Source organism: Leptodactylus fuscus, chromosome 7, assembly GCF_031893055.1.
Source record: "Leptodactylus fuscus isolate aLepFus1 chromosome 7, aLepFus1.hap2, whole genome shotgun sequence".
Taxonomy (NCBI): domain Eukaryota; kingdom Metazoa; phylum Chordata; class Amphibia; order Anura; family Leptodactylidae; genus Leptodactylus; species Leptodactylus fuscus.
This window is the reverse complement of record NC_134271.1, coordinates 22400691-22415424: the sequence shown is the minus strand read 5'-3', so window position 1 is coordinate 22415424 and position 14734 is coordinate 22400691. Positions and strand designations below refer to the sequence as shown.

At 42.1% G+C, this 14734-nt stretch overlaps 2 protein-coding genes across 2 annotated transcripts in view; both read left to right on the top strand.

Moving 5' to 3' along the window:
- The window catches only part of LOC142214432 (mucin-5AC-like), a 30185-nt gene extending 22649 nt beyond the window's left edge, over positions 1 to 7536 (top strand). Inside the window, exons 26-32 of the mRNA XM_075283379.1 lie at positions 728 to 884; positions 1174 to 1302; positions 1862 to 2012; positions 3441 to 3481; positions 3881 to 4132; positions 5334 to 7288; positions 7372 to 7536. Coding sequence (XP_075139480.1) covers positions 728 to 884; positions 1174 to 1302; positions 1862 to 2012; positions 3441 to 3481; positions 3881 to 4132; positions 5334 to 7288; positions 7372 to 7536 — 2850 coding nt within the window. The remainder of the gene's footprint in view (positions 1 to 727; positions 885 to 1173; positions 1303 to 1861; positions 2013 to 3440; positions 3482 to 3880; positions 4133 to 5333; positions 7289 to 7371) is intronic.
- Positions 7537 to 10111: 2575 nt separating this feature from the next.
- On the top strand, positions 10112 to 14383 carry LOC142214431 (uncharacterized; the record flags this gene model as incomplete). Its single annotated transcript, XM_075283378.1, has 1 exon — positions 10112 to 14383. A coding segment is annotated over exon 1 (4272 nt), but the record flags the coding sequence as incomplete, so codon positions are not given.
- Positions 14384 to 14734: the final 351 nt, after the last annotated feature.

The window sequence follows — 14734 nt, the reverse complement described above, 5'->3', positions numbered from 1 at the left end:
GGCAACGTTCGATTAAATTATACTTACCAAGTCCACGAGTGAGGGTTGGGCTGGATCCTCCTAGCAGTCTTCTCCTTGCAGCGTCCCCGCGGCGTCTTCCAGCTCTTCATTCACACTGCCAGGCATCGGGCCTAGGCAGAGCCGACTGCGCATGCCCGCACTACAAGCGGACATGTGCAGTCGGCTCTGCCCAGGCCAGATGTCTGGCAGAGTGAATGAAGAGCCGGAAGACGCCGCAGGGAAGCTCCACGGAGAAGACTTCTAAAGGTAGGAGAAGAACCAGCGTTGATTGGCCGACTGTATAGCATTCGGCCAATCAATGCTGGTTCTGCATCAAACTTTTACATTCGAATAGCGAGTGGTACTCGATCGAGTTACGAGTATTTTGAATACCGTAGTATTTGATCGAATACCTACTCGATCAAGTACTACTCGCTCATCTCTATGCTTGAACAATCTGCTAGAACTTACTTGCCCTCGCTAAGTCCCGATTCACACCTTTGTTCAGACTATTCCGTTCCCCTCTCTGCATGAAATATATGGAGAGAATTCCTGCAAGTAGCACTTTTCTCTCCGCATTTTTTGTGCGGAAACCGCACAGACCCCATTGTAATCTATGTGGACTCCACAAACGGAAACCCGTATGCAGATGTGAACCAGGCCTCACCAATATAGTGGATGTAAAGCTTTACCAATGCTGACTTCTATCTACATTTTCTTGGTCTAGGTGGATCCATTGAAGTATTATGATGCCTGTGTCAGCGACTCCTGTGCCTGTGATACTGGTGGAGACTGTGAATGCTTCTGTACTGCGGTGGCTTCATATGCCCAAGCCTGTAGTGAAGCTGGAACGTGCATCAACTGGAGAACCCCAACAATGTGCCGTGAGTTTGGATTAAAATGGACTAGAAGTTTTTGATTGAAATACCTTCTGTTCCCCCTTTCTTATTTTATCCATTCGGTACTCTTTTAACACACATGGAGTTCCCGTTGTAGGCCCAGTTGGCCACTATAACACGTATACATGTCCGCTGGATCCCACAGCTTCTTACTTGGCTCCTCTCCATATGCCTATCCTTCACCTCTCTTAGATTTTTTTAAATTCAGAAACTGTATATGCAACGTAGACATCTACTCTGTTACTGATCATGTCTAATATCATCCTCAAAACAGCCTTGTTCTGTGACTTCTACAACCAAGAAGGACACTGCGAGTGGCACTACAAAGCCTGTGGTGCGAAGTGTTTGAAAACCTGCAGGAACCCCAGTGGAAGCTGTTACCATAATCTTCCTGGTTTAGAAGGTGAGACTTCAGCTACAATGTACAGTACATCCAAAAATGTCTTTGCTTTACAATATTCACAAGGTTTTGAAAGTTGTTGGGATTTTACCGAATCTTAGCACCTCTACCGATCAGCTGTTTGAAGGGGCTACAGCATGCAACATGCAAGTGCAACTAATTAGTATGTATATTATTATATTATAGTATACAGCAGTGGTCTGCAACCTATGACTCTTCAGTTGCGTTAAAACTATATCTTACAGCATGTCTTGATGACTACATATACTACTACTTATATACTAATATTAAAGATATGTAAGTCAAGAATATGTGAACAAGTAGCCCCAAAGGCTTGTATGGAGAACCGCGCTCACTGGACCAATCAACAAAGAGCCACTGAGAATGTTCGCTAAACAAATCCGCACAACGCGTTTCAGGCTCAAAAAGGCCTTTTCTCAAGTGCAAGTAACTTAGCCAGTCAGGCCAGATGCTTTTTTCTTCTAAGTCAAGAATATGGGATCTTTTGATGATGAAACTGTTTATTTTCACTGCTGACCATTGCTATATTTTGTCTATATAGGATGCTACCCTAATTGTCCGGAAGAGGCACCTTACTTTAATGAAGATACACAGACATGTGTACCATACTGCGACTGTTATGATGAATATGACCACACTTATCCCATAGGAGCTGTAATGCCATCTTACAATAATGGAACCTGCACAGTCTGGTGAGTATTCTGCATATGCAGGACTGTTTTTTACATACAGAATTTTGAAGATAGCATTAGATTTACCTTCATACAATAAGACTTACCTCTATCAAAAATAGGGTTGAGCAATCGGGATTGGAAAAGATCGGATCCCGATCGGCGATCGAGCAAATTTCACGATCGGGATCGGCTGGAAAATGATCGGAAATAGGATTTTAAAATTGATCCTGAAATCTCAAAATCGGCTCAACCCTAATCACACACCTTTCCAACGCATTGCAGTCCTGAGACCCTTACCCGAATCTTCTTTAGCTATCCAATGTGTTGGACTATTAGTTTTTCCACTTTTCCAGTGTAAGACAATTCCTTTGTTAGGATTTCAATTTGTGTTATTTCTGAAAGCCTAGCTTGGGTCTTCATGGATGAAGTTGAAGAGCTTTATAGGACACAAAAATCAATGATCGGTCAATGATGAGCTGCTAAGGGTGCTAGACACGAGGAATACTGTTCATACTCTGCAAACAAAAATTTTAAGCCATACTTGACTTAAAGGGGTTTTTCCATTTGGTACTTTTATAGCCTACATAGCTTTTAGTCATAAATGCTCGATAGTAGTAGGTTCCACTTCTAGGATCCCCATCTATCTTGAGAAGAGGGGTCTTCCACCGGTCTGCTTGGCTATGTTTGGAACTTCCATTTAAGAGAACATATGAACGGTCATCCTTCCACTCAAAGCAACCATGAGATGGGATTTGTTGAACTGTTTTTGAGATAGGTGCAGGTTCCAGAGTTGTGACCTACATCTTTTGACCATTTATGAAATATCCTGAGGATATGAGACCTATGTCCAAAATAAGAAAACCCTTTGAAAGTGAAGGCAACTTGTTTAGCCAGGTCTTAGGTGTTTGATAATTTGCTACTTGTTTGTGGCATGTGGTGATGATTCTATATTCTTTAGTTAGAGAAGCCCCTATCAAAACCAACTGGATTTTCAGCTCAGCTTCAGCTGTATCCGAAAGCCAAACACTCCTCTCTAACGGTGCAGGGAAGAGTCATTGAGATGTTAGCAGATGGGGTCCACAATCCAAGAACGAGCCAGCACACGTTTTCTTGCAAAAAATAAACCTATAGTGAAGGCAATGTTCTTATAGATGACTGAACTTGTGAGTTATCCACTCCCTCCTGGCCCTTAGGATTAAGAGATATGGTGCCCTATGTGCTTATAGGATGCCACGTTCTCCATTCATTCCTATAAGACTCACATTGAGGCTTCCATCAGAACGAATAGGAAGACTGTTCTTCCTGTCCACGTATAAGACGTTGTGTCTATTCGAGAGTCAGAGTGTTGGTCATATCTCACAGCTGACGTTTGGTCCTTCTTAATAGAATACCATGTAATCATAAATTGGGAAATTATTTTGTCTTTTCATTTCTTTTCTTATACAGCAACTGCACAGAAGAAGGCAAAAAGTGTTACAACCTCACCGGTAAGTATACATTTACGCTTACAAAGATCTGAAGAATTTTTGGCCGTGTTATAGATTGAGACTGCGTTAAAGTGGTTATGTCATGAAGAAGACTCCTGTCCATATGCAATTATTAGGGGATATAGACATCCTATTGATCTCGTTCTACAAGCTAGAAAAGAGGATAGGTCATTGGGAAGGGGAAGGGTTGCTCTCATTCTAGTAGACCCAAGCCATCTTTATATCACACGGACAGCCAGTTCTTTTCCATCTATCACTGGTGATCGACCAATGACACATTATGAATAGGGTTGAGACTGATAGAATATACAACAGTCTGTAGAGCAATATCCCAATTTAGAAGGCATAAAACATATCAGATCATACAACGTTGATGGTGTTCCTTCTTCTTGTCAACAGATTGCTGTATGTACGCCGGGAAGATGTATAAGAATAATGACACCATCTACAACACGACTGACGGCATTGGAGGCTGTATCACTGCCATATGTTACAATGGAGAAATCTCAAGAATAATTGAGTCTTGTTCAACAACAAGTACGCCATCAACAACGTTCCATTTCTCTACAACATCTCCGACCACAACAACAGTCAGTACTACTACCCCAACAGGCACGCCTTCGACTACGTCTACAACCACCGTGACAACAGGTAAGTCACACAGTACTTATAGCAATGTGCTGTAGGCTAGTTTGTTTTTTTTTGGTTCTCTTATACAGCGGTCCATCCCAGAAAGAATTCTGTGCAATAATCTCAGAGGATTGGACACTTAACCACTTCTGTACCGGGCCAATTTGTGTTTCAGGATCAGACACGTTTTCAGGTTTTTTGTATGTTCCATTTTGAGGGCTTTAAAATTTTTAGCATTTGGGTTATTCAACTACTTTCTGCATCTTTTTTTTCGGTGACACATAGGGCTTTATTTTTATGTTGTTTTTATTTTTGCACATAATAATAAGATTATCAGTAGAGATGAGCGAGTAGTACTCGATCGAGTAGGTATTCGATCGAATACTACGGTATTCGAAATACTCGTACTCGATCGATTACCACTCGCTATTCGAATGGAAAAGTTCAATGCAGAACCAGCATTGATTGGCCGAATGCTATACAGTCGGCCAATCAACGCTGGTTCTTCTCCTACCTTTAGAAGTCTTCTCCGTGCAGCTTCCCCGCGGCGTCTTCCGGCTCTGAATTCACTCTGCCAGGCATCGGGCCTGGGCAGAGCCGACTGCGCATGTCAGCTTGTAGTGCGGGCATGTGCAGTCGGCTCTGCCCAGGCCCGATGCCTGGCAGAGTGAATTCAGAGCCGGAAGATGCCGCGGGGACGCTGCAAGGAGAAGACTTCTCAGAGAATCCAGCCCGACCCTCACTCGTGGACTTGGTAAGTATAATTTGATCGAATGTTGCCTACCCCTGAAACGAGCATTTTCCCCCCATAGACTATAATAGGGTTCGATATTCGACTCGAGTAGTTGAATATTGAGGGGCTACTCGAAACGAATATCGAATCTCGAACATTTTACTGTTCGCTCATCTCTAATTATCAGATTTTCTCTGATCTTAGTCTTGTTGCCAATGGATTTGACGATTTGAAGCGCTGTGGGAGAATTGCGATGTGTTGCTGCTGATGTTTTTCCCGCAATGCTTTCTTGCTCCGGGATGCCCAATGGGGCCTTAGCCTTCAGCACTTTCCCTCCTCCTTGTGGATTTGCAGCTTTGTATCAGAACCACAGAATTTTGGCTATTGCAAATACATTTTAGCTTTTTTTCTCTATAATTAGAATTTCAGACTCTTTTGATAAATCCTTCCTTTTATAATTGCTATTAATTTATTACTTTCCTTTTTCAGTGTGTGCAAGATGCACTTGGTCGAATTGGTATGATGTCTCTGGCACAACTGACACTGGCGACTTTGAAACTTTTACAAACATCCGAAAAGCTGGATACAGTGTTTGCGCTTCCCCACGCAATGTCAGATGCAGAGCTAAGGCATTTCCAGAGACTAGCCTAGCAGCTTTAGGACAAAATGTAACGTGCAGCAAGGATATTGGTTTAATCTGTTATAACTCTGACAACCGACAAATCTGCTACAACTATGAAATTAGCATAGAATGTTGTGAGTCTCTACCGGAGTGTGGTCCAACAACTTCAGAATCTCCAACAACAACCAGCCCTCCAAGCACGACTACGGGAACATCTACAGTCACACCAACAGTTACTCCCTGCACAAAAATGGACTGCCGATACACCAGATGGTTTGACTTGCATGCACCTACCTCAAATATTGATGATGGCGATAGGGAAAGCTTGGAAGAAATTAAGTCAAGAGGTTACGAGGTTTGCACGGCTAACGAAGATGTAACAGGCATCCAATGCGAAGCCGTAGTACTTGGACTAACAAATAGCAATGCGCCAAATCAGACATACAAGTGTGACCTTAAAAATGGTCTAAGATGCAATAATAGTGATCAACCTGACTCACAAATTTGCTACAATTACAGAGTACAATTTGAGTGCTGTTCTAAATTTTGTGAAAAGACAACTCCAGTCACAACCCCCTCAACCACTACTGAAACACCTATAACTGAGACGGAGACACCAACAAGCACAGTGCCAACACCTTTTTCAGAGACAACCCCAATCGTCGAAACAACTACCCCAACAAACTTGACTACAACCTCTACAACATGTGCCTATACAATGACCTGCCGTTATACCAACTGGTTTGACTTACATGCTCCTACATCTGACATTAATGATGGAGACATGGAAACCATTGCAAATATTAAAGCCAATGGTTACTCAGTTTGTACAGATGAAGAGACTGAAACCAACATAGAGTGTGAAGCCACTGTATACGGATCAAAAGATAGTGCTTTTAATAACCAAGTTTACCAATGTAACCTAAAGAACGGATTGGTATGTTACAACAAGGATCAAAATAACATCTTTAAAATGTGTTTTAACTATCGAGTAAGAATAGAATGCTGCTCCAAATTCTGTAAAAGTGAAACAACACCTTTCACTACAACATCTATTGTAACATCTACATCTCCAATTACTACTACTCCTACAGTATCTTCTACACCTTCAACTTCCAGTACAATAACTGTAACAGAATCAACTCCAACCAGTACAGAAACTACGACACCAATATGCACACATATGGACTGTCGCTATACTCAGTGGTTTAACTTGAATAGACCATTACCTGGCATTGACGGCAGTGAAATCGAAACCTTGCAAGACATTACATCTAATAACTTACCAATATGCACACAAGCGGAAATGCCAACAAATATCCAGTGCCAGGCTACAGATAACAGCACAGTTAATGACCAAACTTATGTCTGTGACCTGCAGAATGGCTTGGTGTGTGAAAACAAAAAACAAAAAAATTTCCAGACATGTTACAACTACGAAATAAGAGTTGAATGCTGTTCCAAGGTTTGTAGCACAACAACCTCCACAACCACAGTGACAGAAACTACAACACCTACAGTTTCAACAACTTCAGTGACTCCATCAACGACTGTGTCTACTAGTTCACCAACTACAGTAACTGTGACGGAAACTACGGCACCAATATGCACACATATGGACTGTCGCTATACTCAATGGTTTAACTTGAATAAACCATTACCTGGCATTGGCGGCAGTGAAATCGAAACCTTGCAAGACATTACATCTAAGAACTTACCAATATGCACACAAGCGGAAATGCCAACAAATATCCAGTGCCAGGCTACAGATAACAGCACAGTTAATGACCAAACTTATGTCTGTGACCTGCAGAATGGGTTGGTGTGTGAAAACAAAAAACAAAAAAATTTCCAGACATGCTACAACTACGAAATAAGAGTTGAATGCTGTTCCAAGGTGTGTAGCTCAACAACCTCCACAACCACAGTGACAGAAACTACAACACCTACAGTTTCAACAACTTCAGTAACTCCATCAACTACTCCAACAACACCAACTACAGTAACTGTGACAGAAACTACAACACCAATATGCACACATATGGACTGTCGCTATACTCAGTGGTTTAACTTGAATAAACCATTACCTGGCATTGACGGCAGTGAAATCGAAACCTTGCAAGACATTACATCTAATAACTTACCAATATGCACACAAGCGGAAATGCCAACAAATATCCAGTGCCAGGCTACAGATAACAGCACAGTTAATGACCAAACTTATGTCTGTGACCTGCAGAATGGGTTGGTGTGTGAAAACAAAAAACAAAAAAATTTCCAGACATGTTACAACTACGAAATAAGAGTTGAATGCTGTTCCAAGGTGTGTAGCACAACAACCGAAACAACAACCACAACTGTGACAGGAACTACAACACCTTCTACAGTTTCAACAACTTCAGTGACTCCATCAACGACTGTGTCTACTAGTTCACCAACTACAGTAACTGTGACGGAAACTACGGCACCAATATGCACACATATGGACTGTCGCTATACTCAGTGGTTTAACTTGAATAAACCATTACCTGGCATTGACGGCAGTGAAATCGAAACCTTGCAAAACATTACATCTAAGAACTTACCAATATGCACACAAGCGGAAATGCCGACAAATATTCAGTGCCAGGCTACTGATAACAGCACAGTTAATGACCAAACTTATGTCTGCGACCTGCAGAATGGTTTGGTGTGTGAAAACAAAAATCAAAAAAATTTCCAGACATGCTACAACTACGAAATAAGAGTTGAATGCTGTTCCAAGGTGTGTAGCACAACAACCGGAACAACAACCATGACTGTGACAGAAACTACAACACCTTCTACAGTTTCAACAACTTCTGAGACTCCATCAACTACTCCAACACCAACTACAGTGACTGTGACAGAAACTACGACACCAATATGCACACATATGGACTGTCGCTATACTCAGTGGTTTAACTTGAATAAACCATTACCTGGCATTGACGGCAGTGAAATCGAAACCTTGCAAAACATTACATCTAAGAACTTACCAATATGCACACAAGCGGAAATGCCAACAAATATCCAGTGCCAGGCTACAGATAACAGCACAGTTAATGACCAAACTTATGTCTGTGACCTGCAGAATGGCTTGGTGTGTGAAAACAAAAATCAAAAAAATTTCCAGACATGTTACAACTACGAAATAAGAGTTGAATGCTGTTCCAAGGTTTGTAGCACAACAACCTCCACAACCACAGTGACAGAAACTACAACACCTACAGTTTCAACAACTTCAGTGACCCCATCAACGACTGTGTCTACTAGTTCACCAACTACAGTAACTGTGACGGAAACTACGACACCAATATGCACACATATGGACTGTCGCTATACTCAATGGTTTAACTTGAATAAACCATTACCTGGCATTGGCGGCAGTGAAATCGAAACCTTGAAAGACATTACATCTAAGAACTTACCAATATGCACACAAGCGGAAATGCCAACAAATATCCAGTGCCAGGCTACAGATAACAGCACAGTTAATGACCAAACTTATGTCTGTGACCTGCAGAATGGGTTGGTGTGTGAAAACAAAAAACAAAAAAATTTCCAGACATGCTACAACTACGAAATAAGAGTTGAATGCTGTTCCAAGGTTTGTAGCACAACAACCTCCACAACCACAGTGACAGAAACTACAACACCTACAGTTTCAACAACTTCAGTAACTCCATCAACTACTCCAACAACACCAACTACAGTAACTGTGACAGAAACTACAACACCAATATGCACACATATGGACTGTCGCTATACTCAGTGGTTTAACTTGAATAAACCATTACCTGGCATTGACGGCAGTGAAATCGAAACCTTGCAAGACATTACATCTAATAACTTACCAATATGCACACAAGCGGAAATGCCAACAAATATCCAGTGCCAGGCTACAGATAACAGCACAGTTAATGACCAAACTTATGTCTGTGACCTGCAGAATGGGTTGGTGTGTGAAAACAAAAAACAAAAAAATTTCCAGACATGTTACAACTACGAAATAAGAGTTGAATGCTGTTCCAAGGTGTGTAGCACAACAACCGAAACAACAACCACAACTGTGACAGGAACTACAACACCTTCTACAGTTTCAACAACTTCAGTGACTCCATCAACGACTGTGTCTACTAGTTCACCAACTACAGTAACTGTGACGGAAACTACGGCACCAATATGCACACATATGGACTGTCGCTATACTCAGTGGTTTAACTTGAATAAACCATTACCTGGCATTGACGGCAGTGAAATCGAAACCTTGCAAAACATTACATCTAAGAACTTACCAATATGCACACAAGCGGAAATGCCGACAAATATTCAGTGCCAGGCTACTGATAACAGCACAATTAATGACCAAACTTATGTCTGCGACCTGCAGAATGGTTTGGTGTGTGAAAACAAAAATCAAAAAAATTTCCAGACATGCTACAACTACGAAATAAGAGTTGAATGCTGTTCCAAGGTGTGTAGCACAACAACCGGAACAACAACCATGACTGTGACAGAAACTACAACACCTTCTACAGTTTCAACAACTTCTGAGACTCCATCAACTACTCCAACACCAACTACAGTGACTGTGACAGAAACTACGACACCAATATGCACACATATGGACTGTCGCTATACTCAGTGGTTTAACTTGAATAAACCATTACCTGGCATTGACGGCAGTGAAATCGAAACCTTGCAAAACATTACATCTAAGAACTTACCAATATGCACACAAGCGGAAATGCCAACAAATATCCAGTGCCAGGCTACAGATAACAGCACAGTTAATGACCAAACTTATGTCTGTGACCTGCAGAATGGGTTGGTGTGTGAAAACAAAAATCAAAAAAATTTCCAGACATGTTACAACTACGAAATAAGAGTTGAATGCTGTTCCAAGGTTTGTAGCACAACAACCTCCACAACCACAGTGACAGAAACTACAACACCTACAGTTTCAACAACTTCAGTGACCCCATCAACTACTCTAACAACACCAACTACAGTAACCGTGACAGAAACAAGCACTCCCACTAGTACTGGCTCAACTACCTCACCGACTACAGTAACCGTGACAGAAACTACAACACCAATATGCACACATATGGACTGTCGCTATACTCAGTGGTTTAACTTGAATAAACCATTACCTGGCATTGGTGGCAACGAAAGCGAAACCTTGCAAGACATTACATCTAACCACTTAGAAATATGCACACAAGCAGAAATGCCGACAAATATTCAGTGCCAGGCTACTGATAACAGCACAATTAATGACCAAACTTATGTCTGCGACCTGCAGAATGGTTTGGTGTGTGAAAACAAAAATCAAAAAAATTTCCAGACATGCTACAACTACGAAATAAGAGTTGAATGCTGTTCCAAGGTTTGTAGCACAACAACCGGAACAACAACCACAACTGTGACAGGAACTACAACATTTTCTACAGTATCAAAAACTTCAACTTCTCCAACATCTACAACAGTAACTGTAACAGAAACAAGCACTCCCACTAGCACTGGCTCAACAACTACAGGAACTACTACACCAACTACAGTAACTGTCACAGAAACTACTACCCCCACCAGCACTGTCTCTTCTACAACACCAACAACTGTAACAGTGACAGAAACTACAACACCTACTAGCACAGTTTCCACAACTTCAGTGACTTCATCAACTACTCCAACATCTACTACAGTGACTGTGACAGAAACAAGCACTCTCACTAGCACTGGCTCAACAACTACAGGAACTACTACACCAACTACAGTAACTATCACAGAAACTACAACACCTACTAGTACAGTTTCAACAACTTCGGTGACTCCATCAACTACTCCAACAACATCTACTACAGTGACTGTGACAGAAACAAGCACTCCCACTAGCACTGGCTCAACAACTACAGGAACTACTACACCAACTACAGTAACTGTCACAGAAACTAGCACCCCCACCAGCACTGTCTCTTCTACAACACCAACAACTGTAACAGTGACAGAAACTACAACACCTACTAGTACAGTTTCCACAACTTCATTGACTTCATCAACTACTCCAACATCTACTACAGTGACTGTGACAGAAACAAGCACTCCCACTAGCACTGGCTCAACAACTACAGGAACTACTACACCAACTACAGTAACTGTCACAGAAACTACAACACCTACTAGTACAGTTTCAACAACCTCGGTGACTCCATCAACTACTCCGATATCATCTACTACAGTAACAGTGACAGAAACAAGCACTCCCACTAGCACTGGCTCAACAACTTCAGTGACTACTACACCAACTACAGTAACTGTGACAGAAACTAGTACCCCCACCAGCACTGTCTCTTCTACAACACCAACAACTGTAACAGAATCTACAACTACTAGTACAGTTTCCACAACTTCGGTGACTCCATCAACTACTGTATCAACCACTCCAACAACATCTACTACAGTGACTGTGACAGAAACAAGCACTCCCACTAGTACTGGCTCAACAACTACAGGAACTACTACACCAACTACAGTAACTGTCACAGAAACTAGCACCCCCACCAGCACTGTCTCTTCTACAACACCAACAACTGTAACAGTGACAGAAACTACAACACCTACTAGTACAGTTTCCACAACTTCAGTAACTTCATCAACTACTCCAACAACTTCTACTACAGTGACTGTGACAGCAACAAGCACTCCCACTAGCACTGGCTCAACAACTACAGGAACTACTACACCAACTACAGTAACTGTCACAGAAACTACAACACCTACTAATACAGTTTCAACAACCTCGGTGACTCCATCAACTACTCCAACAACATCTACTACAGTGACTGTGACAGAAACAAGCACTCCCACTAGCACTGGCTCAACAACTACAGGAACTACTACACCAACTACAGTAACTGTCACAGAAACTAGCACCTCCACCAGCACTGTCTCTTCTACAACACCAACAACTGTAACAGTGACAGAAACTACAACACCTACTAGTACAGTTTCCACAACTTCAGTGACTTCATCAACTACTCCAACAACATCTACTACAGTGACTGTGACAGAAACAAGCACTCCCACTAGCACTGGCTCAACAACTACAGGAACTACTACACCAACTACAGTAACTGTCACAGAAACTAGCACCTCCACCAGCACTGTCTCTTCTACAACACCAACAACTGTAACAGTGACAGAAACTACAACACCTACTAGTACAGTTTCAACAACCTCGGTGACTCCATCAACTACTCCTACATCATCTACTACAGTGACAGTGACAGAAACAAGCACCCCCACTAGCACTGGCTCAACAACTTCAGTGACTACTACACCAACTACAGTAACTGTGACAGAAACTAGCACCCCCACCAGCACTGTCTCTTCTACAACACCAACAACTGTAACAGAATCTACAACTACTAGTACAGTTTCCACAACTTCGGTGACTCCATCAAGTACTGTATCAACCACTCCAACAACATCTACAACAGTGACTGTGACAGAAACAAGCACTTCCACTAGCACCGGTTCAACAACTACAGGAACTGCTACACCAACTACAGTAACTGTGACAGAAACTACAACACCTACTAGCACAGTTTCCACAACGTCAGTGACTTCATCAACTACTTCAACAACATCTACTACAGTGACTGTGACAGAAACAAGCAGTCCCACTAGCACTGGCTCAACAACTTCAGTGACTACTACACCAACTACAGTAACTGTGACAGAAACTAGTACCCCCACCAGCACTGTCTCTTCTACAACACCAACAACTGTAACAGAATCTACAACTACTAGTACAGTTTCCACAACTTCGTTGACTCCATCAACTACTGTATCAACCACTCCAACAACATCTACTACAGTGACTTTGACAGAAACAAGCACTCCCACTAGCACTGGCTCAACAACTACAGGAACTACTACACCAACTACAGTAACTGTCACAGAAACTACAACACCTACTAGTACAGTTTCCACAACTTCAGTGACTTCATCAACTACTCCAACAACATCTACTACAGTGACTGTGACAGAAACAAGCACTCCCACTAGCACTGGCTCAACAACTTCAGTGACTACTACACCAACTACAGTAACTGTGACAGAAACTAGTACCCCCACCAGCACTGTCTCTTCTACAACACCAACAACTGTAACAGAATCTACAACTACTAGTACAGTTTCCACAACTTCGTTGACTCCATCAACTACTGTATCAACCACTCCAACAACATCTACTACAGTGACTTTGACAGAAACAAGCACTCCCACTAGCACTGGCTCAACAACTACAGGAACTACTACACCAACTACAGTAACTGTCACAGAAACTACAACACCTACTAGTACAGTTTCCACAACTTCAGTGACTTCATCAACTACTCCAACAACATCTACTACAGTGACTGTGACAGAAACAAGCACTCCCACTAGCACTGGCTCAACAACTACAGGAACTACTACACCAACTACAGTAACTGTCACAGAAACTACAACACCTACTAGTACAGTTTCAACAACCTCGGTGACTCCATCAACTACTCCAACAACATCTACTACAGTGACTGTGACAGAAACACGCACTCCCACTAGCACTGGCTCAACAACTACAGGAACTACTACACCAACTACAGTAACTGTCACAGAAACTAGCATCTCCACCAGCACTGTCTCTTCTACAACACCAACAACTGTAACAGTGACAGAAACTACAACACCTACTAGCACAGTTTCCACAACTTCAGTGACTTCATCAACTACTCCAACAACATCTACTACAGTGACTGTGACAGAAACAAGCACTCCCACTAGCACTGGCTCAACAACTACAGGAACTACTACACCAACTACAGTAACTGTCACAGAAACTAGCACCTCCACCAGCACTGTCTCTTCTACAACACCAACAACTGTAACAGTGACAGAAACTACAACACCTACTAGTACAGTTTCAACAACCTCGGTGACTCCATCAACTACTCCTACATCATCTACTACAGTGACAGTGACAGAAACAAGCAGTCCCACTAGCACTGGCTCAACAACTTCAGTGACTACTACACCAACTACAGTAACTGTGACAGAAACTAGTACCCCCACCAGCACTGTCTCTTCTACAACACCAACAACTGTAACAGAATCTACAACTACTAGTACAGTTTCCACAACTTCGGTGACTCCATCAACTACTGTTTCAACCACTCCAACAACATCTACAACAGTGACT